A 24,977-nucleotide genomic window follows, 5' to 3' on the forward strand; every position below is an offset into this window, starting at 1 on the left:
CCAAGGCGGACTTTGGGACAAGCAACAACGCAAAATGGCTGAGCAGAAGCTGATCGCAAAGTTTGGTACCCATGGGAATAGCCTCAACTGGGACCTTTGGTTCATGTCACACTACAGGTGACTCCATTGCTCGATACACACACACACCCCCTCATACACAAGCTCCTTCTCATATGCACACACATACACCCCCTACACTCACACCAATACACACACCCTCTTACACTTAACCCATCATACTCACACACACACACTTAACCAAGCTTACATGCACACATATATATACACACTCTCACGTGCACTCACACCCACATGCACACACTCACATGCACACTCAATCTGTTGCTCCTACATGTGCACACATAAATTTATGGGATGAATTTGTTTTTGCAGAATTACATTTTATTTTAATTTTGCTCAACACTGCATAAATCCACGTAACACTCTGTAAAACTATACCGAGGGTTTGTCAGTCTGACATAGCATTGGGACACAGGCAGACTTCACACCTATGGTTTAAAAACTTGGCCAACTTGAGAATCATGACTTGGAGGTGCCGGTGTTGGACTGGGGTGGACAAAGTTAAAAATCCTCATTTCTGATGAAGGGCGTCATTCCGAAAGATGCTGCCTGACCTGCTGTGCTTTTCCAGCACCACTCTAATCTAGACTCTAAATCTCCAGCATCTGCAGTACCCATTCCCGCAAATTTCAAAATCACACACCAGGTTATGGTCCAACAGGTTTATTTGGAAGCACTAGCTTTCGGAGCGCCGCTCCTTCATCAGATGGTTGTGGAGGTTAAGATCTCGCTCAGAGAATTTATAACCAAAGGAGCACAGTGTCATGGAGATGTGATACAGTAAACAATCTTAGATTAAAACTTCCATCTTTTAGACTGGGATATGCTGGTTACTGGTCTTTGATATGTAACTCCCAGAACTTGTTTGAAAATACATTCACAAAGTAGCTCAGGTTTCACACCTATTGTTTAAAATGCCGTCAGTGTGCACATCTCTATGGGCGTTAGATACCATCTTTCTCAGAACAAACACTTTGATTTGATTTGATTTATAATTGTCACATTGCAGGGAAAGGGCAGGGACCAGCTGTCAGCCAATCACAAGGTAGGAGAGCATTCCCAGCCAATCAACGTGGGGAACTTCCCAGCCAATCCCAAAGCAGCGAACCACTTATCAGCCAATCGCAAAACAGGTCTCGGTCGGCTTTTTTTATTCCTGATGAAGGGCTTTTGCCCGAAACGTTGATTTCGCTGCTCGTTGGATGCTGCCTGAACTGCTGTGCTCTTCCAGCACCACTAATCCACAAAAAACAAACCAGGCGTAGGGCTCCTCCCAACCAATCGCAAGGCAGTGCTCATCTTTGGGCCAATCATTTAGGACAGAGATGAGGAGAAACGTCTTCACCCAGAGAGTGGTGGCTGTGTGGAATGCTCTGCCCCAGAGGGCAGTGGAGGCCCAGTCTCTGGATTCATTGAAGAAAGAGTTGGACAGAGCTCTCAAGGATAGTGGAATCAAGGCTTATGGAGATAAGGCAGGAACAGGATACTGATTAAGGATGATCAGACATGATCATATTGAATGGTGGTGCAGGCTCCAAGGGCAGAATGGCCAACTCCTGCACCTATTGTCTATTATCTATTGTCAATCGCACGGCAAGGGGCGGGGCCGATGCTGGCAAGGGCGCCGCGCGTCTCCGGCCCCGCCCTTTCCGGTCATATGAGCAGCGGCCGGAAGTTGTTGGTGGAGGAGGTCGCTGCTGGAGTGTCGAATCTCTCTGCGCTTTGCTGTTGTCGTGATGCGTTGGTCGCTACTATGCGGGGTGTCCGCCGCCATCCTACTGTGCTGGAGTGGGGGGCTGTGTGCGGGAGGAGAGACAGGTGTGTGTGGGCCTTGTATATTGAAGGGGGGAGGGAGTGGGCGGACGTCGTGGAGGAGGTTCCCGGGTCTCGCGACCTAGGCCCGGGCGGGCCATGGCTCGGGATGGAGGCTGTCGCTGCTGTGTGGGGAAGGCCGGTATGGGCTTCCTGGTGAGTGGGGCACGTCCCCGGAGGAGGGAGGTGGGGGGGGGTTTACTTCGCATGGGGTGAGGCGGGTGCTGGCGGAATGTGGTCAGTCTGGTCTGTAGCCTCTTACTACTCACCCGGTTGTGGCGCCACCGAAAGTTCCTCTTCCAGTTGGTGTCTAAAATGGAGAGGTGAGGAGATTTCTTGATCGATCTCTCTCTCTCTCTCTCACTTACTCACTCCCAGACTGTAGTGAGGGCGAAAAGGAAGTGTCTCTTTTTAATTGGGGAAACAATGGTTTGAAAATTAAACTCCTTCAGGTTCAGCACATTTAAGGTGGAAGAGAGATTTCATTTTCACTGAGTTGGAAAATAAGCCTTTAACTCTTTAACTACACTACATCTTTGTGGGCAAGAATTATTAACCACAAATGCCAGCCATGTTAGGCTGCTCCTGGGAGTGAATATAGAGCAGTAAGACCATGAGATACAAGTGCAGAATTAGGCTGTTTGGCACTCTAGTCTGCTCTGCAACTCAAATTTCCTCCAGCAGAAAGTGAGGACTGCAGAACAGAGCTGAAAATGTGTTGCTGGAAAAGTGCAGCAGGTCACGCAGCATCCAAGGAGCAAGAGAATTGATGTTTCGGGCATGAGCCCTTCTTCAGGAATGAGGAAAGTGTGCCAAGCAGGCTAAGATAAAGGTAGGGAGGGGTGTTGGAAATGCGATAGGTGGAAGGAGGTTAAGGTGAGGGTGATAGGCCGGAGTGGGGGTGGGGGCGGAGAGGTCAGGAAGAAGATTGCAGGTTAGGAAGGTAGTGCTGAGTTCGAGGGTTGGGACTGAGACAAGGTGGGGGAAGGGAAATGAGGAAACTGGAGAAATGAGTTCATCCCTTGTGGTTGGAGGGTTCCTAGGCAGAAGGTGAGGCGCTCTTCCTCCAGCTGTCGTGTTGCTATGGTCTGGCAATGGAGGAATCCAAGGACCTGCATGTCCTTGGTGGAGTGGGAGGGGGAGTTGAAGAGTTGAGCCACGGGGTGGTTGTGTTGGTTGGTCCGGGTGTCCCAGAGGTGTTCTCTGAAACATTTCGCAAGTAGGCGGCCTGTCTCTCCAATATAGAGGAGGCCGCAGCGGATGCGGTAAATGATGTGTGTGGAGGTGCAGGTGAATTTGTGGAGGATATGGAAGGATCCATTGGGACCTTAGATGGAAGTAAGGGGAAGGTGTGGGTGCAAGATTTGCATTTCTTGCGGTTGCAGGGGAAGGTGCTGGGAGTGGAGGTTGGGTTGGTGGGGAGTGTGGACCTGACAAGGGAGTCACAGAGGGGTTGGTCTTTTTGGAATGCTGATAGGGGAGGGAAATATATCGCTGGTGGTGGGTCCGTTTGGAGGTGGCGGAAATGACGACAGATGATATGATGTATTTGGAGATTGGGGTGATAGGTGAGGACCAGTGGGGTTCTGTCCTGGTGGCGATTGGAGGGGCAGGGCTCAAGGATGGAGGAGTGGGAAGTGGAGGAGATGCTGTGGAGAACATTGTTGATCAAGTCTGAGGGGAAATTGCAGTCTTTGAAGGAGGCCATCTGGGTGGTTCGGTGTTGGAACTGTTCCTCCTGGGAGCAGATGTGGCAGAGATGAAGGAATTGGGAATATGGGATGGCATTTTTACAGGGGGCAGGGTGGGAGGAGGTGTAGTCTAGGTAGCTTTGGGAGTCGGTCAGTTTATAGTAAATGTCCGTGTTGATTCGGTCGCCTGAGATAGAAATGGAGAGGTCTAGGAAGGGGAGGGAGGAGTTTGAGACGGTCCTGGTAAATTTGAGGTCGGCGTGGAAGGTGTTGGTAAAGTGGTTGAACTGTTCAACCTCGTGGGAGCATGTGGCAGTGCCGATACAGTCATCGATGTAGCAGAGGAAAAGGTGGGGGTGGTGCCAGTGTAGCTGCGGAAGGTGGACTGTTCCACACATCCTAAGAGGAGGCAGGCATAGCTGTGGCCCATCCTTTGGTTTGGAGGAAGGGGGAGGATTGGAAAGAGAAGTTGTTCAGAGTGAGGACCAGTTCAGTCAGTCGAAGGAGGGTGTCAATGGAAGGGTACTGGTTGGTACGGCGGGAAAGGAAGAAGCGGAGGGCTTTGAGTCCTTCGTGATGGGGGATGGAGGTGTACAGGGACTGGACGTCCATGGTGAAGATGAGGCGTTGGGGACTGGGAAAGCGAAAATCATGGAGGAGGTCGAGGGCATGGGTGGTGTCCCGAACGTAGGTGGGGAGTTCTTAAACTAAGGGGGACAGGACCGTGTCGAGGTATGCAGAGAGGAGTTCAGTGGGACAGGAGCAGGCTGAGACAATGGGTCGGCCGGGGCAGTCAGGTTTGTGGATTTTGGGCAGGAGGTAGAAACGGGCGGTGCGGGGTTGTGGGACTGAGGTTGGAGGCGGTGGATGGGAGATCCCCTGAGGTGATGAGGTTATGGATGGTCTGGGAGATGATGGTTTGGTGGTGGGAGGTGGGGTAATGGTCCAGGGGGCAATAGGAGGAGGTGTCCGCGAGCTGGCGTTTAGCCTCAGCGGTGTAAAGGTCAGTGCGCCAAACTACTACTGCACTTCCCTTGTCTGCTGGTTTGATAGTGAGGTCGGGGTTGGAACGGAGGGAGTGGAGGGCTGCACGTTCCGAGGGTGAGAGGTTGGAGTGGGTGAGAGGGGTGGACAGGTTGAGGTGGTTAATGTCGCGGCGGCAGTTGGCTATGAAGAGATCGAGGGCAGGTGAGAGGCCAGCATGGGGTGTCCAGGTGGATGGGGTGTGTTGGAGGCGGGAGAAGGGGTCATCAGAGGGTTGGCGAGAATCCTGGTTGAAGAAGTAGGTGCGGAGGCGAAGGCGGCGGTAGAACTGTTCGATGTCTCGCTGCGTGTTGAACTCGTTAATCCGAGGGCATAGGGGAATGAAGGTGAGGCCTCTGCCAAGGACTGATCTTTCATCCTCAGAGGGGTAGCTCTGGAGGGATGGTGAAAACACGGCAGGGTTGGGAGCTAGGGAGCCGTGTTTTCACCATCCCATATTCCCAATTCCTTCGTCTCCACCGCATCTGCTCCTAGGAGGACCAGTCCCAATACCGTACAACCCAGGTGGCCTCCTTCAAAGACTGCAATTTCCCCCCCAGACGTGATCGACGATGCTCTCCACTGCATCTCCTCCACTTCACGCTCCTCCGCCCTTGAGCCCTGCCCCTCCAATCGCCACCAGGACAGAACCCCCACTGGTTCTCACCTACAACCCCACCAACCTCCATATACATCATATCAAAGGTTAGAGGGAGAAAACACAAAAGTGGAGTGGAGGAAATTTTGAGCTGAAAATGTGTTGCTGGAAAAGCGCAGCAGGTCAGGCAACATCCAAGGAGCAGGAGAATTGACATTTTGGGCATGAGCCCTTCTTCAGGAATGAGGAAAGTGTGCCAAGCAGGCTAAGATAAAAGGTAGGGAGGAGGGACTTGGGGGGTCATTTCCGCCACCTCCAAACAGACCCCACCACCAGGGATATATTTCCCTTCCCTCCCCTATCATCGTTCCGAAAAGACCGCTCCCTCCATGACTCCCTTGTCAGGTCCACATTCCCCACCTTCCCAACCTCCACTCCTGGCACCTTCTCCTGAAACTGCAAGAAATGCAAAGCTTGCGCCCACACCTCCTGCCCCCCCCCCACCAAGGGATCCTTCCATATCTGCCATAAATTTACCTGCACCTCCACACACCATTTACTGCACCTGATGTGGCCTCCTCTATATTGGGGAGACAGGCCATCTACTTGCAGAACGTTTCAGAGAACACCTCTGGGGCACCCGGACCAACCAACCTGACCACCCCCGTGGCTCAACACTTCAACTCCCCCTCCCACTCCACCAAGGACATGCAGGTCCTTGGACTCCATTCCCAGACCATAGCAACACGACGGCTAGAGGAAGAGTGCCTCATCTTCCGCCTAGGAACCCTCCAACCACAAGGGATGAACTCTGACTTCTCCAGTTTCCTCATTTTCCCTTCCCCCACCTTGTCTCAGTACCAACCCTCGAACTCAGCACCACCTTCCTAACCTGCAATCTTCTTCCTGACCTCTCCGCCCCCACCCCCACTCCGGCCTATCACCCTCACCTTGACCTCCTTCCACCTATCGCATTTCCGACACCCCCTCCCCCAGTTCCCTCCTCCCTACCTTTTATCTTAGCCTGCTTGGCACACTTTCCTCATTCCTGAAGAAGGGCTAATGCCCGAAATTTTGATTCTCCTGCTCCTTGGATGTTGCCTGACCTGCTGCGCTTTTCCAGCAACACATTTTCAGCTCAAAATTTCCTCCACTCCACTTTTGTGTTTTCTCCCTCTAACCTTTGATCCCTGACTTATCAAGAACCTTCTCTTGCTCCCTTAAATAATCAATGACTTGGCTTCCACTGTTCTTTGTAGCAATGAGTTCCACAGGCTCATCCTCTTTTTTGAAGAAATTCCTCCTTACCACCGTTTCAAACAGTGGTCCCTTGGGTGATCATTTCTCATTGTAGTGGGAGCATTCTCTCCATGTCCACTCCATCCAGGCACCTCAATATTCTCAACATTTTGTTGAGATCTCTTTTTTTTTTCCCTACTCTCCTGCCTCTCAAAAAATCCTTCTGATCTTTGTAGAGTACAGACCCGGAGTCGTCCTATGACAAGCATGAGATTCATTTTGTGGTTTTAGAAAATGTTTGGGTCATGTCCATATTCATTTTTAAGAAGAAATTGGAAATGACCACACCAAAGTAACTTGGTTTTTAAGTTTATGGTTAGGGCAGCATTTACTACTCATCTTTAATTGCTCTTCAACTGAGTGACTTATCAATTCAGAGGGTTAAAATTGAGATTGTGAATCTAGAGTCACGTGTAGGCCAGACCAGATTAGGACAACAGATTTCCTTTTTCAGAAGAACATTAGTGGACTATTTGGTCTTCTCAGTAATTGAATTGTATTTGTCATGTGTACTGAGGCATAGTGAAAAGCTTTGTCTTGCAAGCAATACGGGCAGATCACAGAGTTGAATAATATAGATAAGTAAATAATAGGTAAACAGTGGCTAAAGCACAGGTACAGGTGAATGTTAAGAGTTTGAGTCCATTCAGTATTCTAACAGGGGAGAAACTGTTTTGAAGCTGGTTTGTGTTTCTTCATGCTTTTGTACCTTCCCCTGATGGTAGAGGTTGTAGAAAAACATTACCAGGGTGGGATGGATCTTTGAGAATGTTGGCGTTTCCTTGACAGCTGGCCTGGTAGATGGATTCTTTAGATGGGAGGTTGGCCTTTGTGATTGTCTGAGCCAAGTTCACCACTTTTTAACTGATGGAAGCTGTCATGGTCACTATTCCTGAGACTAACTTCCAATTCAAAGTAAAACGTGAAGTTAAATTCAATTATATATTATCTGGGGCTTGAACCCATTGCCTGCAAAGCATTGGTTTGGATTTCTCGATTAGTCAACTTTGATCAACATTTGGAATTTTTAAGACTATTACCCTTGATCTAGTTTTATACTTGTGTAACTCCTATTGAAATTATTTATTCTTACAACTAAGTCCAATTCTATTTAGTATGTAGCCGATTCAGCTAAAAGATGAGTGTTATGCCTGAATATGGCCTCCAGCGAAACTGAAATGCCTGACGTTCTGTCCCATTGCTGGCCAGTCCCAGACCAGGACATTTGGGAATGTAGAATACTTGTGTTTAATCTATTGCAAGTTCTGTTGCTCAGGGAATCTCTAATAGAATCAGTCTGTTCCGGTGCTGTATGATTCTTCAGTCCAACCAGTCCATGTTAATCGTTATACCAAACTAAACCCGTTCCACCTGCTCACACTTGGCCCATATCCTCTTCATGACTTAAATATCTTTTAAACATTATGACTGTACTAGTAACCACCACCACTACTCAGGGAGTTCATTCCACATGCAAACCACTGTTAGCATAGCCCTTCTTTCAGCACTAAAGGGTTACAACCATCATACTAGTTTAATCAAGATCTACATTTTAAAATCACACTTTAATGACTTAAAGTTCTTGTGTCCTTGAGATAATGTTAAGAAAAAAATGCTGTGCATGTAGAAGCTCAAATGAAAGCATCTGCCTTCTCTGCCTAATGTTGACAATTGGAGTTGGTAGCAGGAAGAGTGGCCTCTCTCTAATATTTTCATTTGGATAAATAAGCAGATGTCTGGCAGGGGATTCCAAGCTTTGCATTGTTTGGATAATGCAAGCCTTTGAAGTTACATAAATACTTGAACAGTTGTTTATATTGTGTCTCAAGTTATGGATATTAGCAGATCTTTGTATTACTAGTTACACCTAACCAGTTGGACAAATGAGCGAACTAAATTTCCAGAATGTTCTATTATATTCTAGAGCCCAGGGTCAACTTGTGGGCGCATTGCAACAGCCTATCGTGTCAGTTTGTAAAGCATGCTAAATGCTGCTTTGGCCTGTTGTGTCTATTGAGCATTTAGTTAAAAATCTCTCAACACCAGGTTATAGTCCAACCCCATTTATTTGGAAGTACTAGCTTTCGGAGTGCTGCTGCTGCTTCAGGTGGCTATGGTATATCAGATCAAAAGACAGAATTTATAGTAAATGCTTAGTGTGATGCACCTGAAATTATGTAATATATGATTTCAAATGAACCTGTTGGACTATAACCTAGTGTTGTGATTTTTAACTTTGTACACCCAGTCCAACACCGGTGCACCTCTATGTTGTTGAGCATTTATCTCTTCTAATGTCATTTTCCAGCGTTTGGCACATAGCCTTGGATGCTATGCTGTTTCAAGTCATCTAAATTGCTGCTTTAATTTCTCAATTCCTGTCTCTTCCACCCAGTTTGGCAGTGAGTTCCTATCCTTTGATTTGTTTACTATCTAACTTCAGTTTGAGATTTCTGGGAAACAATAGTCTTCTGATTCAAGAATGTTCATCTTTGGCACTGATTAGGTAAACATGCAGGTCACATTTGACCAGATTTCATTATTTCTGCTATTGCTATAGTTAATTCAGTTCAGATATGTGAATACTGGAATAATAAAGACAGGTGGCTACTAAGGAGGCTTTTTAATTCATGCTCAGCAGTAAAAACCACTGTGTAAAGCATCTAATTTTTTTTCCTTCCAGAGAGCTGTGGCGATATCAAGGACTGTATTAATTGTACATCCTTTACGAATCTCTCAAATGCCAACTTGAGCTGCCTGTGGATGTCCTGCGGAGGTAAAACTGATTTATATTTTAGTGAGTACCAGCAGGAACTCTTAATAGACTATTGACTTGAATTCTAGTTGGTTTACATAAACTGTATCCCAAATTTGAGTTAGATGATAGGTAAGACTTGTTTCTAAGAAGTTGTATTCTTGAGTGCAGTTGCTGCAGTAACTTAATATTTGAATAAAGCCAGTGTCTAAGGCTTCCATTGGTATCTCATTCCAATAAAAACAGGTGACTGATTCCAATTGAAAACAAAATTTCCTCTTCCAGTTAATTTGCTAAATATATTTTTGAAAATTCTAACAATTTAAGGATGCACTTGTATCAAGCTGGTATCCTCAAAATTAGTGAATCTTGAACACAGTCTAGATGCACAATTAAAGAAAAGGACAGTAGGTGTTAAATTTTAAAGAACAAGTGGAGAAGGTCAATTCAACATTATTTCAATGCAGTAAAAAAGAAAATATTGAAATTCCTAAGCAACTCAAGCAGCATCAGTTGACAGTGAGCCAAGTTAATGTTTCAGGTCATCTAACCCTTCGTCAGAGGTTTGTGGGACAGGAGCATTTCCTCTTCTATTGCTGCACAGCCTGCTGAGTGGATGCTGCATGTGTTTTTATTTCATTTGTATCTTCATTTGAATATGCTTTTTGTATTTCAAAAATCAGTAATGTGAGACTAAAGTGAGATTAGAGTACAAAGCTGAAATGTTTAAATGTTCAGTGAGGTTGAAAAATGTGGAGCTAGTGCAATGGCTAAAAAGCTTCCTCTCGTCCTAGAATTCCTATGAAGAAAATGTTGGCAGGTACTGTGAACAAAGTGTTAGATGAGTTGAAAAGTAAATGTCATTCGTGGAAACAATTTGGTTTTAGAGGTCCTCAAGTTAGAATACTTTGGAAATATTAATTGAGAAGAATGAAGCCACTTGGATTTCTGTTTTAAATTTAACTTCTGTTGCTGATATTTATGTTTGATGTCAAGAGCCTTCACTTTTTTGTTTTGCATTTTTGCTGCAGGACAGTCTTGTTTGCATGTGTTCATAAATACAGCGTTCATTGACTACCAAGTAAATTCTTTATTAAAGTTCAACAATTTCAGAATGCCCAACTTCCAAGTGCAGTTTCAGTCATCCCAATTGCACTGGTCTTTTACCATAAATAAAAAAAAACAGAAATTGCCGGTCTTTTCTCATACCTGGTAGATGATGGGAAGGCTTTGAGGCATAGAAACATGAGTCACTTGCCACTGACTATCTTTGCTCCGATTGTGTAGTTGGTATTTGTGAATGTTTGTTTTACTATTTGTCAATTGTGACACTCAAGCAGTTGGAGGTAGTTGGGGTTCTACCCTAAAGAGCACCAATATGCTGAGAAGGTTAATCTCCAACAATCTCAGCCATCTTCCTCAAGCCACTAAGCAGTTTTCCCTGGATGCCAATCTTTTTGCTGCTTGGTTAGAAAACCTTCCAATTGTGCTCGCATAGATTACTTTGCAACGGAATAATCAATGGCAGATCAATTACATCTCAGTTGATAATTTTAACTGGGGGGGGAGAAAATATGGGGCCAAAGGGAGCTAGCCTAGAGATGGAAATTAACTTTTCATTACAGCAAAACAACTTATCACAAACACCAGAAACCTGTTTAAACTAGTGATTCTGCATATAATCTATAATAGACCTTTTTTTTAAATGTGTTCCAGATAGAGTGGAGAAATGTGTTAATTCATCAGAGGCATCGATAAATTGCACAGTTCTGCCTTCATGTGAAGGTAAGACAAACATGCAGTTCAGCTAGGTTTCATTCATCAGTACCTGTCTGAATCTGACTTTTGCCACATTAGTACTGATTCATTGACCTGTGAAATGTTTTTAACTTTTGTTGGTTTCCCTCCTCATACCTACCTGCTTTAGTGCATTTGATGATAGAATAATTCAGTATTAATATTCTTTGTAATGCTTGAGTGAATTAATTCTTTTGAGTTAATGCAGTACTTCAGCTGTGGGTCAAATATTTGAATTAATCACTTTTTGTATTGTTCCTATTCTAGTTCATTGCCTTTTTTCTTTGTGTGCAGTCATGTTTTCAAAAGGTATTACCACCTTGAAGACATGAAGCAGCATTTAAATACAATATACCTCTGACATTTGTTTTGCACTTACTGTGTGGACTGTATTTCCACTCTCTCATCTCCACCCCATGCCTCTAAATAGGAATTGTGGAATTGCATTTGCAACAAGTTTACCTATTTTCTTAATGATTTTTTCCAGCTTTGTCTTGTATATGTTACTTAGAGCTTAATAATTAAGTACACTTTTGACCTTTTTGATTGCTTTGCTAGATAAAGGTGAATCCTTTTAATTCCGCCTTTTGTAAAATGGTTGGCGAAAGAATAATGAAAATTTGCCTTCAGTAAGAAATGAATTTTAGAAAAACATGAAAATCCCAGCATACTGTAGCTTTAAGTACTGTGCAAATGTATCTTCAGTAGTATGATGTAATGTTGTTTACCTTGTGCAAGTTGTATTCACTGCTTTAAATGCTTTTTGTACTGTTCTTATCCTTCAGCTACAACAACAGGTCCAACTACTAATTCATCTGCTAAAACTTCAAACACATCCACTTCAGGTAATGAGTTTGAGTAATTGTGATCCAACATCAATCCTGTGTATGTGTGACTTGTATAATAAGATGTAATCTGTTGACTTGCTTAGTACAAGCTGTACTTGCTGCTTTAAGCGCTATTCTTGCTGTTCTTGTCCTTCAGTCCCTGCGACTATAGCTCCAACTTCTGCTCCAACTGCCAGTTCTTCAAACTCTTCTACTTCAGGTAATGGAAGGATTTGATGGCTTTCTTTCGGTTAACTATGGTCCTTAGTCAGATTTTGTAGCTGTGTTATTTTGCATGATTGCGGTATTCTTGGGAATGAGTTGTCTTGATGGGGCTTGGAAGGGTAGAATTTTAAGTACTGAAAATACTCAATTTCTCTCCGAGGCCAAAGCTGAGTTAATTCAGGTCAAGATCTTTCACCTGAACAGAATCAATATCAAAAGACCTGAGTATGTTTGCGTTTTGTTTTTTTTTATTTCTAGCAAGTTCAGTAATGTGCTTTAGCCGAGTGTGGGCCAATATTCTAGGCCTGGGCTGCTTCTCACTCAGGTCATGTGACAATGCAAGAAATTTTGCTCACTGATAAGATGGCTGGCAAATGCAGGCATAACGTGTTCATCAAATCAAATCTTGCTTTTTGAATTTGATACTTTTAACAGTGGTCAATGTAGTATATAGTAACAGAAATAGGTATATGACCTCCTGACCATGCTCCACCATTTAGTATGGTCAAGGTTGATCATCTGACACAATAGTTTTTTCCTGTTTTGTGCCCTATCTTCTGCTTTTAGTTTTAAGAACTAAATCGAACTTTGGGAGACATTCAAAGCTTTGGTCTCAACTGCTTTTGCTGATAATTCAACAGGCTTGCTACTCTCTGGGTGAAGGCATCTTTCCTCATCTCTCCTAAATGACCTACCCCATAAACATAGACTGTGACCCTGGTCCTGGCACAATTTATCATAGCCAGGTTGTGCCACATAACACTGTTTACTCTCTTTAGATTCATAATGCACATTTGTATCTGCTTGATTGTATGAAAACTGGTAATGGGTCCAAAATCAACGGATTAACAAATGCAGTACATTTTTTTTTAACAAATGAGTTTAAATTGTCCAAAAAGTCATATTTTAGTAGCGTGTAGTGCTTTTCATATTTAGCAGCTGTACAAAAATCTTGACTCTTTTTTTTTAACCATCATTCTGGCAGCAATATTGCAAATAAATGAAGTATTTGTTTGCTGTGTCCCATTACAGTTTTTTCAAAACTCTTCCAACTCTTATCTGACTAGTTGATCCTCAATTACAAAAGTGCCAATGATATTAAGTTTACCAAAAAGACCAAAGAATTGCAGATGCTGGAAACCAGAAACCACAAAAAACTTAGCTTCTGGGCAAACCAAGGTCTGACAGCATCTGTGGAGAGAAAGCAGATTCAACACTTCGGGTCCAGTGACCCATCTTCAGAACAATCCTGTTTTTGGTGATCTGGTTAGAAAATTAGAGAGACCAGTATGGCTGGCTTTTTGGGTACAGTGAACTGCTTGCTCTGCTTTGTAAAACTGGTTAAATCTGATTAATCATAGGGAGATGATTCCTGTTGTGGAGCTTATGTAAAAGTATAACTGACTTGCAGAGTGGTGTTCTTGCACCATAACTATTCAAATTTGTGATGTAAGTGATGTGAACAATATTCAAAATGAAAACTGGGCAACTTGAACCTATTAGGAATGCTATCAATTTAATATGCATAGACTAATTTTAATTACGATCTTCAAGCAGTGCAGTATTTGACTCTCTCTTTTTGCAAACGTTTCTTTAATAGCTAGAATACATTTGAGATGAAAGTCTTTTGAGTTGGACTTTCCAGAGTCAGTGAGCAACAACCAAAGATCTTAAAAGAAAAGCCTATACCTTCACAGTGGAAGACAGACAAAACCCTGGAAACATTAAGCAAGCTAGACAATAGACAAGTTTTGGATATGCACTCTGTTTAGAAGTAGAAGATATGTATGTGAACTATCCTGTTGAAAGGACAGGGAAGGGATAAAGGCCATCTAGCTGCCATAAAAGTATGACCTGCAAAGTGCTGGTGAACCTGAGTAAGTTTAAATTAGCAACATGTAACTGATACTTCTATGCACAAGTACTGGTGCCTGATATCACGTGTCTCATTCATGATTTTCAGGTCATCTTAACAAAAGATCAGAAGGGGGTGTTCTGTCTCAAGATCTTTGTTCATTTTCCCCAGACAGGTTCCAGTGCCTTGGGTGGTGATCAGACTATCAAATTCAGTTCATAATAAAAAAGAAAGCTGGTAGCTTGCTCACGTGCCTTTAATTATCAAATTATTAACCTCAAATACATTTTCCCTATCCTGTAGATCATGCCAAACTTACTGAGTTCCTGTTTTGTGTTCTTTTTTTCTAATTCTATCTCCTAACCTCAATCAAATTCCTCATGTTTTATATATGTGATAGGCACCGTCCTATATGGCCCTTGGAGAAACATTGCAGTCAGATAACATTTCTTGATATCTCTGAAGCAGAAATCAAACATTCTTGCGATTGACGACATTTTCAAATTGGTAAAAACAAGGACTGCAACTGCTGGACACCAGAGTCTAGATTAGTGGTGCTGGAAAAGCACAGCAGGTCAGGCAGCATCTGAGGAGCAGGAAAATCAACTTTTCAGGCAAAAGCCCATCAAGAACAGAGACAGAGTGGAGAGATAAATGGAGTGGGGGTGGGGAGAAAGTACAATAGGTGGATGGAGGTGATAGGTCAGAGAGGAGGATGATTTTAACCCTACTACAAATCCTCTTGCAAGGATGCCTGTCTTGAAATTTTCCTCCTCTCTCTACAAGAATCTCAGTCCCTTCCCTCCCTTCCCTCCCTTCCCTCCCTTCCCTCCCTTCCCTCCCTTCCCTCCCTTCCCTCCCTTCCCTCCCTTCCCTCCCTTCCCTCCCTTCCCTCCCTCCCCTCCCTCCCCTCCCTCCCTCCCCTCCCTCCCTCCCTCCCTCCCTCCCTCGCCCTGAAGCTCTTCAACCATGTCCTGAAACAGAGTAGCAGCACCACCCTCATGACCTATCCCACCTGCCTATCTTCCTTTCCACCTATCCACCCCACCCTCCCCTCTGACCTATCACCACCATCCCCACCCCCATTCACCTGTTGTACTCTACACTACTTTCTCCCCATCCCGCCCCCCCCCCCATTTATTTCTCCACTCTGCAGACACCCTGCCTCTGTTCCTGATGAAGGGCTTTTGCCTGAAACGTAGTGTTTTTTTTTCTGCTCCTTGGATGCTGTCTGACCTGCTGTGCTTTTCCAGCACCACTCTAATTTAGACTCTGGCATTTTCAAATTGTTTATTGTTATCTTTTATTTTAGTTTGAGATCTTGTTTTCTCAAAGATAACCTTAATAAAGTGAGCTTGACAATTTTAAATACATAGCATAATTATTCCAAATTCAAAAAGTATTGGATTTCATTCAATTTATTTCTTCACAAAACCATCTGGACTGTTCCCATTGGTTTCTTCAAACTTTCTTTGAAAAGTGGCTAATTCAAGCAGTTTTATTTCCAAGAACAGGAATACCCAGGGTTTAGCTTAGTGATTTTTTTTTTCCGTCAGATACATATGCTTGCAGTCAGTTTAGAAGTAACTTTCACATCTCCAGTTCTCAAATACATTCAAATGACACATGGCCAGTCAGACAAAGTCTCTAAAAGGCCAAGATTTAGTCCAGATTTGATCCAACATAATATTCTAACCTTTTTTAAACGGCTCTGAAATATATTTTTAAATTCCCAAACCTATATTTGGTGTATTTTAATGTTAATGTCTAATATTTTCTAGTTAGTGTAAAATGGCATGGCTTGTTCATAGCCTGTAGGTTGACAAAGAAGCTGCCTCCTTTACACAGGCATTGATCTAGTGAGTCAGTAACATAATAAGTTCAAGTTACTTTGTTTTGATTTTGACAATTGTTCAGTAGCGCTTCACTCCCATAGGTTTTGCTGTGAGCAACTTGTTCTGGTGCATAGCCATAGGAAGGCTGAGCAACCCTGCTAATGTTCTGTTAATTCTGTAAATTGCTTTTTGTTTTAAATCTCTTGACTTTGAAATGGTGGATGTTTATTAACTACTTTCTGTTTGCACAGTTCCTGTCACACTCACGAGCACTCTGGCCAATGCCACCAGCCTTGCTACAACAACAGGTAAATAAATTTTTATCTCAAATTGACTTGCTTGGAGGTAAATGCATATCTCCATGTTCCTGTATATTTGCACTGGAGCAGCTAATACCAGAGGAAACCTACAAGCAAATCAAGATTTATGAATATTGCAGTTTTTAATAGTGAGTCATGCAGCAATCTTATGAATAACAGAAACAAGAATTGACACTGCACTCAAGTTACCTGTAATGTCACTGCGTTTTTATGGGTATCTCCCATTATCCATTATTTCATCTCAATGGATTTGATTTTTATAAATTGGTTGCTTATTATGAGGTTGTTAACATTGTACTCCGTTAATAGAGGGGTCAATCAGCCTAACCCCTCTGGGCTAATTAGGGGAATTGAAGCACAGTAAAAGCCCTCCTATTTAAAGAGGGGCATTAATTAAAGGACTGTCTACTTCCTTTTAAGGAAAAGGGAAATCTGTCTGACTTGATGGAAGTTTTTGAATGAGCTACCAATGGGTATGAAAGGGATAGTGTATTTGTTTTTTATTATGCCTTCTGGCAAGGCTCAACATAAATAACTTTGATCAGATTGAGATCTTTATAGAAATTAAAAGTGCCAAGTTGTGTTCTCATTGGAACAAAAGGCTAAGTGAAGGCTAAATTGAGGGATATAAAATTGAAGGGTTTTGAAAAGAGGATGGATGGGACCATTAGCAGAAGGGTCAGTAACCAAAAGCATGGACATAAAGTAATTGAAAGCAGCTGCCTATTAGAGTATAGTTTCACCCAGAGAGGGGTAGGATGATTGAACAGTGACCACTGTACTCTCTTAAAAATAGTGAAGCATATGGGTGAGGTGCTGCAACCGGCAGGTCTTCAGAGCACAAGGTGGTCAGATTGGATTGTTCCCTTTGGCTGGCTTAGACAGTGGGCTGAATGGTTACTTCCTGTGCCACCAGATTGTTTGTTTCTATCGAATCATCGGTTTTATTTAATGAGGTTTGTCCACTGTTGGTATGAGATTAATTGTTCAATAATTAATTTTTTTTTGGAGAGGTGTTAACACAACACTAGCCTTCTTGCAGCACTTTGTCCAGGAAGGATTGAGAGATTCTGGTCGGTACCACTTCTGTTCCTCCTTTTTGACTTCCCCAGTTGTGTTTTTCTTTTAGAGGAATGCTGTCAGACACTTGTGTCCCATTACCATTGCTGTCATACCTCTGAAATTTGAGGCAAAGCACTAATTATGTATCTCTGCCCCATACTATTCTCATTACAAATCACCCCTTCCCTAGAATTCACATTTTTCAACATTTGCAGTTTAATTTGTTGAAAACAAGATGGAGTATTAGTTCTTGTATTCAGTTTTGCTTCTGAGATTTAAAATTAATTTTCTTTTGGATTTTAAGATTTCCTTTCAAGTTTGAACAAAAGTCTCTTGAGGCTCTTGTACTCTTCTGACCTTCAGTTGTCCATAAACTAGAGCTCATCTATGTCTTATACCGCTACAAAGTCTAATGTTGGATCTATATTGTTTCCTACAACTCCCTCAAATCACTCATTCTTGTTTTTAAATGTCTTCTTCATTCTTTTTTTCCCTTTGTCCCAACTGAAATCTAGTTTTAATGTTCTCCATAACTGGGTTTCTCTGACTTGACTTCTTGTACAGTACCTGATTAGATGGTTGTTTGCCTTGATTCCATACTTTCACATTCTCCCTCAGAATCACCTGTTTAAGCAAATTTATTGACTAAACTTAATGTCTCCCTTTGACTTAGCATTCATTCTCATTAATATCTGAAGAACCTTAGAATCTTTCCTTCTGTGCTAATAAAGAACCCCCAGCCCATTGTCTACTTGTTCGCTTTGAGTCAGCAATGTATCTTTCTTTTATCCAAAATATAGACATACCTATTAGTAGCACAACAGGGTGGCATTTGTGTCTTTCTTTTTCCACAGATGAATGGCTCTGTTATTGTTGGATTCCAAAATGATCTTGCATGCTGATTCCTGAGATTGTGGGGTGATGGAATCTTTTGTTCTTGCACCTGCTTTCATTTACTTGGCCTTCAGGCAACCAGTTGGCCAATTGTTTCTTTCATTGTTGGGATGTACCAGAGGCCAACTGAGGGTCCTGCCCTCTTCCACAAATTACACACTGTATAATGACCATGTCTAGAGTATACTTCTACTTTAGTTTTCAGGTATGCAGCATTGGGTTTTATCTGACACACTTTCTGTTTTGTGCAGGTACATCTAATGCGACGACTCTAGTACCACCTCCGCCATCTAAGAAATCTACTTTTGATGCAGCGAGTTTCATCGGGGGAATTGTACTTGTGCTTGGATTGCAAGCTGTAATCTTTTTTGCTGTGAAGTTCTGCAAAACCAAGGATAGGAACTACCACACGCTCTAAGCACCTCCCTGCTGGATCGCAATATCCTGGCTTTTCTCACATTGGTCTGCTCTGTAGGTTAAGTTTCAGGAGAAAACACTATTCTTTAGAATTAGCCATATCTTTAATGGTGTATGTGGTTCAAATTTTTGATTTAAGTTTTGACTTGCCATTTGTTCAACAGGCTTGTGAATTTTAATTGATCCAAACATATGGGAACATGATTGATTTGGGGGAGGGAAAATAGCCATGCCTTAAATACATGTGGCCTTATTCCTGCTAAAGTTTTGACCTTGGAATATGGGCCCCTGTCAAATAAACTAAAGTTCTTTATTCACAAAAATATTTCTCTTTTAGATTTTTCAGTGTTAAAATGGTCGATTTGCAATCCAGGGCTGCCAACTGGGCTGATAACTAATTTGTTGCAGTAATGTAAATGTTTTAGTGAATGTTCCAAAGTGAATTACATGTTTTGGATTATTTGCACTAGATCCCGATTTAGTCTGCCACTCTTCGTTCATATCTCCAAAGTAACAAATTCCATTTTCAAGTGATCTTGGTTGTATGCCTTGCATAAATGGGTGTTAAATCAAACGCGTTATCCACTTTTTTTTATTTGGGATTTATTGTTGGAGATTTGAAAGTTTAACCTAGTTCCTGTACTCTCCTTTGCCTTTTGTGAAATACTGCTTGTTATGGTACTTTGAAGATTTCTGCATTATTGTGAATTGTACCTGCATTCTGTTTACATATTTGTGTAAAGTGGAAGAATAGAGCAGATTATATGCAAGAAGGATTTTATTTTCTTTGAACAGTATCGCTAAAGTTGGTAGCTCTTGCAGTGACTTTAATGTGAAGAATTTAACATAGCTTGAAATTGTTCTGATGTGTGAAGATTGGAAGACAATCATTTCAGATTAAATTTCTAAATCTTGAAGTGTAGTATAATGGTGTTTAATTCTGGGTTGGTTAAGTGCTTTTACGTTGTAAATGATTTGATCAGTTGTGTATAGTAACTTTGCAGTAATTATTTTGTATGGAGCAGTAGCTCTTATACATCTTAAAAATGAAAGCAATTGAAATGTGGGTGATAACCAGGAAAGTTACTGCATTCAGGGTTTTAAAAAAAGTGGTGGTGTATTAAATTATTAGTCTGAGGTGGATAATTTGAACATAGACAGAATGATTGCCCAGACTTTTTTTTATTTGATAACCAATGAGGTTTTTGCTTTTGAAATGCAAGATACATTCTAGTTTGATTAATCCTCCCCTCGCCTTCATAAATTTGCAAAGCAGAATCCAAAGCTTTGAGAAAATGTGCCTCTGCTGCATCTGCTTTAAAGTTGGATGCATTGTGACTGCTTCCTGGATCAGAACTTGATTGTCAGTTTTTGAAAGTGACCTAAAATTTTTCTCCCTCCTTTTTCTACAGTCCCTCCCACCTCTCGAATATAATAAGCTACATAGAAATCAGACTTGCTCCAAGTTTAATGCAAGTGGAGTGCTGCTCAATTGGCCACCAATTTGTGGGTAACCTGAGTAGTTTTTGAATGTTTCAGACAAACAGCACTAGCTAAATTGTATATCTCTTGTATGACAGTGTTCTGTTTGTGACTTTTTGAATACTGAAATTTGCATTCATCAAAATCTTGTAATATCCAAGCTAATTTCAAGTGCTGTAACTTGTCTTTTTATGGACATTATCTTGTCTCATTGCTGCACTTACATTTGTTTTGTCTGTCATCTAAAACCAAAGGGATTATCTTGTCGTTTTGTTCTTTGCGCAGCTGCATACCTTTGCATTAAATTGATAAAGCTTTCATTAAACTGCAGTATATACAGTATGTGAACTTGGGTAACCTACTTGGGCATAACAAGACTAAATTGCATTCAGCTGCAAGGGGCCTTGTTGCTGAACTGTTTTTCACTTGCTTTAATTTATTGCACTGAAATATTCACTGCACCCACACAGTACTTTAGCTGCAGACTGTATTACTGTCCTCTTGTTTCAGGTGCTCAAGATTTGCACTGTATCTAGGCTGTGCAATTGAGAATTGAATTCAGGTTAAAGTGCCTTAAAGGATACTTTGTAAGCCATTGACTTGAAGTATGTAATTGGAGGGCAGGGGAGTTGAGAAAGAGACCGTGTTTAATGTTGTTTTGGAAGTGCTTTGTTCAGAACTCTGCCTTCACTTGCCAAAGTGTGATGTAATGTGTAAAAGCTGAAGTTTTTTTGATGCCTGCTTTACCTGTAACATTGTGAAGTGTTGTTACACCCCACAATATCTCTGAACAGAATGTGCAACCATACCAACCAATAAATTTCATGTTTTACTTTCGTGCTGCTTGAGTTATTTGAGCTTAGTCACTTACAAAAGTAAAGCTGGTTCTGTGGGGAATGCAGTGTAATACAACCTGCCTAGCAAGGTGTTGGTTTTCCTAATCCATTCTGGGACTGATACTATTGTGTATTTTTTTATTTAATGGATCAATGAATAAACTTTGTGGATGTCTGTAGTGGGGTTGAAGATTCAAACATAAAATATGGCCACTATCATAGATTTTTCTGTGGTACCAAATTCTAGTGTGTTCAGTACATTGACCATTCCTCTTTACTTCAGACGGATGGCTACAAATGTCACCAGAAGGTGAGATTTTTCAAATTTCTAATTTTCAATTAGAAGCTAATTAGTTGGAAACTGTTAACCTAGTGCAAATAAAACATTCCATTCCTGTTTGACCACAGTGAAGATTGGCACAGATATCATTATAATCAGCTACAATTGATCCTGCAATTATAGGCTAAGCGTTTATAACAAATCTGCTACTTTTTTTGGTCTTTACGCCCTCCTTCCTCTATCAGTAATCGTTCTGCTAAAATCAGTGGTCTTTGAGTCAGTAGTCAAACAGCGTTGAGAATGGTGCTGACTCCAAATACCCTCAGCACATTTTTATTGGATCCAATATTAAAAACTACATTCACCAGTTTGTTGATAGGTGTCTCCCAGTTATTTCTGATTTAATCTGTAGTCTTGCAGTTCTAGGAGAAGATCATGGTGATTTGGTTCCTCCAATTCTGGCAACAGTGCTTCCACCACTTTGTTGCGGAGTCTGCTTGGAACCTTTTATTTCAGTAAATGTTTGTTAGGCCATGCTAAAACATGTGTGCAAGTTATTTAAAATTGAGCACCACATTTTCAAAGATCAATGCACTTAAGGCATTTTGATTATTTCAATTTCCAGAGCAAGTACAGTTCTAAACCTGTAATCCAGATCCATTTAAATCTTGACTCTAGTGTAGAAGGATTACCTACTACTAAGTTTGGCTGTTCAATCATGCTATTTTAACATGTTTCCTACCTCTGTTTAACAGGCTGTATGTGAGTAAAGTATTCTTTTGATCAAGGGTAATGAATGTACATCCTCCATTTTTTTTATGCTGTTGAAGGATCTAGATCTCTTTTTCCTGTGGAAATAGAGGGATTTTTGCAGCTATCAAATCAGATGTTGCACTGCCTGATTTTTGCAGTGAATCTTTCTCCTTACGCCAAGCACTTTATGCTCGGTTGATTTCAAATTCCACTATCTGCCTCCTTTTGGGTTTCTGACCACCACATCAGCTAAATTTTCTTTTTTTCTAAAAATTCCATCGAGTTACATTTTTTCTGTGAAAGAAAATCTCTCAACTAGAATGAGGGGTAGGACTCATCAATCCATTTTTGATCCTGCAATTATAGGCTAAGCATTTGTAACAAATCTGCTACTTACTGTTTTTGGCCTTTGCACCCTCCTTCCTCGATCAGTAATTGTTCTGCTAAAGTCAGTGGTCTTTGAGTCAGTAGTCAAACAGCGTTGAGGATGGTCCCGAGAAATTAGTGAGGAGTGGGTGTGACAGGGAGTTGGTAATCCCATGCCTGTGTGAACAGTACATAAGTATTTCAGTGATTCTAGCTAGAATTTACCAAATAACACTGGATCCAAGAGTAAATGGTTCCAGCTGTGCCATTGTATTTATTACAATTAAAGTATTATAAGCAGAACTCTATTGTAAAACAAATGCAATTCAGAGGGGCTTTAGGAATTCTGCAAAGTTAAATTTACATACAGGCCGTGCACTGAAACAGCTTCCAAATTTGTGCATTGAGTCACTTTAATGCAATTTCCCCCATCTCATCAGTATCACTTCAGTTTTAGTTATTTGCTTTAGTTATTTGAAAATTGGCTTACTTATTTTGACATCATTTAGTATGATTCCACAACTTCAAGACCCAATTCTGTGTTACGCGGTGTACAAAAGTGGCCTCAAAACTGAAACTTGTGTGGCACCAACAAACAGGCACCTCTTTCAAATTGCATAACTCCTATTTGTTTCAAACTAAACTAGTTTATGATTTCAATTTGCTGTCCTGATTTTTATATTCCATTTTATCTGGTAAACTTTCCCCATGTTGCCTTGTTTCAGGTTTTCACAAAGTTCATGAATACTGTATATGCTGAAGTTTCTCCCTACCTAGGTCTGTTTTCCAAATTCATTTGATGGTTTTTCAAGCAAGATTAACCTGTTCGGAATCCATATTTACTACTAAACATTTTAATCTACGTGGTAATTTCATCCATAATTACAAATTCTTAACTTTTTAGTACAGGTTTTAAACTAGATTGTAACTATTCAGATTAGCTCGGTTTTCCTTCAAGGAAGCTTGGAAATTGGGGAGACAGCCCACAAGGTTCCTGCTGACTGCTGCTTTCTAGCCAGGCATTTCTGCTGCACAAGTGTAGAAGGGTATTACTGAACGTGCTGACAGCATTTGGTTTGAGTGCCAGTATTTGTGGAGTTAACTACAGCAAAATATAATAAGGCATTCATTCAATATGGTGAGCAGCTTTAGATTGGAATTACCAAAATGTGATGCCAAAATAAAAACAAATGATCAAAAGCTAGGTCAGCATGTTGCTTTAGGGAATGTCTTGAGGGAGAGTGAGCTAGAGACACAGATTGACGGAATTTAAGAGTTTTGGCTCAGGCAGCTGAAGCTTTGACCGATAATGGAACAAAGTAATTCAGGGATGAACAGGAGGCCAGAATTGGAGAAATCTGATGGTTTTTAGTCTGGCAAATGTTTGCAGTAATAGTGAGGGAAAGGCCAAGGACATTTGAATGCAAGCATGAGAATTTTAACACTCAGCAAGTGGTCACATCCCGTTGATCTTCAGACTGGAGGATGGTAAATGTTGGTGTTCCTCAGGTTCAGCATAAGGAGTACTGCTTTCTCTAATTGTGTAAATAACTTGGGTATGGAAGTTGATTGTCATGTTTCAAAATTTGCTGGTATCAAACTTGGATGTGTGCTCATTGTGAATTATAACTGATGGCAGACAAATGGAAAAGAATTTACTATAGGAAAATACAAGATGAAGCATTGTGGCAGACGACGGAGCAAAGCAATACAGGTAATGGTACAGCTAAAGGAGTGTGCATCAATTGGTTGGGGGGGGGGGAAGAGGAGGTGAGAGTGGGGGGAATGCAGGAAGGAGATCTTTGAAGACATTGCAAGAGTTAAAATCTTCAGCTTAAACTGAGGTGCTGCATTCAAAATGCAGAAAGGCATATTGAACTAGATATCAAGCTCCAGTTAGGCTGCAACTAGAGTATTACCTTCAGTTCTGGTCACCATACCTTATTGGATGATCTAAGGCTCCTCAGAAGACTGAGGGGATTGGTCAGAATGCTTTAAGATCAGAGATCAACCTAACCAGTTAGGTTTGAGAAGCTGGACTTGGTCTGCAGTAAGAGGAGTTTGGGAGATTTTAAAAATAATTTGTTCAGAGGATGTGGGCATCACTAATTAGGCCAGTATTTATTTGCCATCCCTAATTACTTTAGAAAGTAATAATGAGTGCCTTGTTGAATCACTAGTCCATGGGGTGTAGAGACACCCACAGTGGTATCAGGACAGGAGTTTGATTATTTTGACCCAGTGACAGTGAATTGTATATGAGTATGATAAGTCCAGGTAAGGTAGATTAGAAAGAGTTGCTGGAGGGATGTGAGGGAACTCGTGAGTAATGACAACCTGGAGCTTGCTGCCTAGAAATGCAGTGGAAGCAGGGACAATGATGTCTAAAAGGAAATGGAGTGAGGATGTGAGGGTGAAAAACTTTAGTTCATAAAATTGTTGGGGGTGTAGATAAAGTGAATAGACAAGATCTTTTTCCCCAGGGCAGTGGAGTCTAAAACTAGAGGTCATAGGTTTAAGATGAGAGGGAACGATTTAAAAAGGATCGTAGGGGGCAACTTTGTCAGAGGGTGGTGTGTATATGGAATGAGCCTCCAGAGGAAGTGCTGGAGTGGAGTACAATTAATAACAATTAAGACATTTGGACAGTACATAGAGGAAAGCTTTAGAAGGATGTGGACCAAACACACACAAATGGGACTAGTTCAGTTTAGGAAGTCACAAGTTAGCATGGATGAGTTGGGCCAAAAGGCCTGTTTCCATGCTGTT

General features: G+C 41.7%; 2 protein-coding genes across 3 annotated transcripts in view; one reads left to right on the plus strand and one right to left on the minus strand.

Annotated features, from left to right (window-relative positions):
- The first annotated feature begins 1,725 nt into the window (after nucleotides 1-1,725).
- On the plus strand, nucleotides 1,726-20,805 carry cd164 (CD164 molecule, sialomucin). 2 transcript variants are annotated; one of them, XM_072552266.1, is made up of 7 exons: nucleotides 1,726-1,899; nucleotides 9,188-9,280; nucleotides 10,976-11,044; nucleotides 11,842-11,901; nucleotides 12,041-12,103; nucleotides 16,050-16,106; nucleotides 18,326-20,805. In XM_072552266.1, the coding sequence occupies exons 1-7, from the start codon at nucleotides 1,818-1,820 to the stop codon at nucleotides 18,490-18,492; spliced, it is 591 nt and encodes a 196-aa protein (XP_072408367.1). In that variant the 5' UTR covers nucleotides 1,726-1,817; the 3' UTR covers nucleotides 18,493-20,805. The 2 variants fall into 2 exon arrangements, with proteins under 2 accessions (XP_072408367.1, XP_072408378.1); XM_072552277.1 differs by lacking the exon at nucleotides 12,041-12,103.
- A 390-nt stretch (nucleotides 20,806-21,195) lies between these two features.
- Nucleotides 21,196-24,977, minus strand: part of LOC140458135 (coiled-coil domain-containing protein 162) — a 125,340-nt gene continuing 121,558 nt past the window's right edge. The window contains exons 33-34 of the mRNA XM_072552251.1: nucleotides 22,240-22,385; nucleotides 21,196-21,593 (exon numbers count right to left, since the gene is read on the minus strand). Coding sequence (XP_072408352.1) covers nucleotides 21,480-21,593; nucleotides 22,240-22,385 — 260 coding nt within the window. The 3' untranslated portion in view covers nucleotides 21,196-21,479. The remainder of the gene's footprint in view (nucleotides 21,594-22,239; nucleotides 22,386-24,977) is intronic.

This window comes from Chiloscyllium punctatum, chromosome 3 (assembly GCF_047496795.1).
Source record: "Chiloscyllium punctatum isolate Juve2018m chromosome 3, sChiPun1.3, whole genome shotgun sequence".
Classification (NCBI taxonomy): Eukaryota; Metazoa; Chordata; class Chondrichthyes; order Orectolobiformes; family Hemiscylliidae; genus Chiloscyllium; species Chiloscyllium punctatum.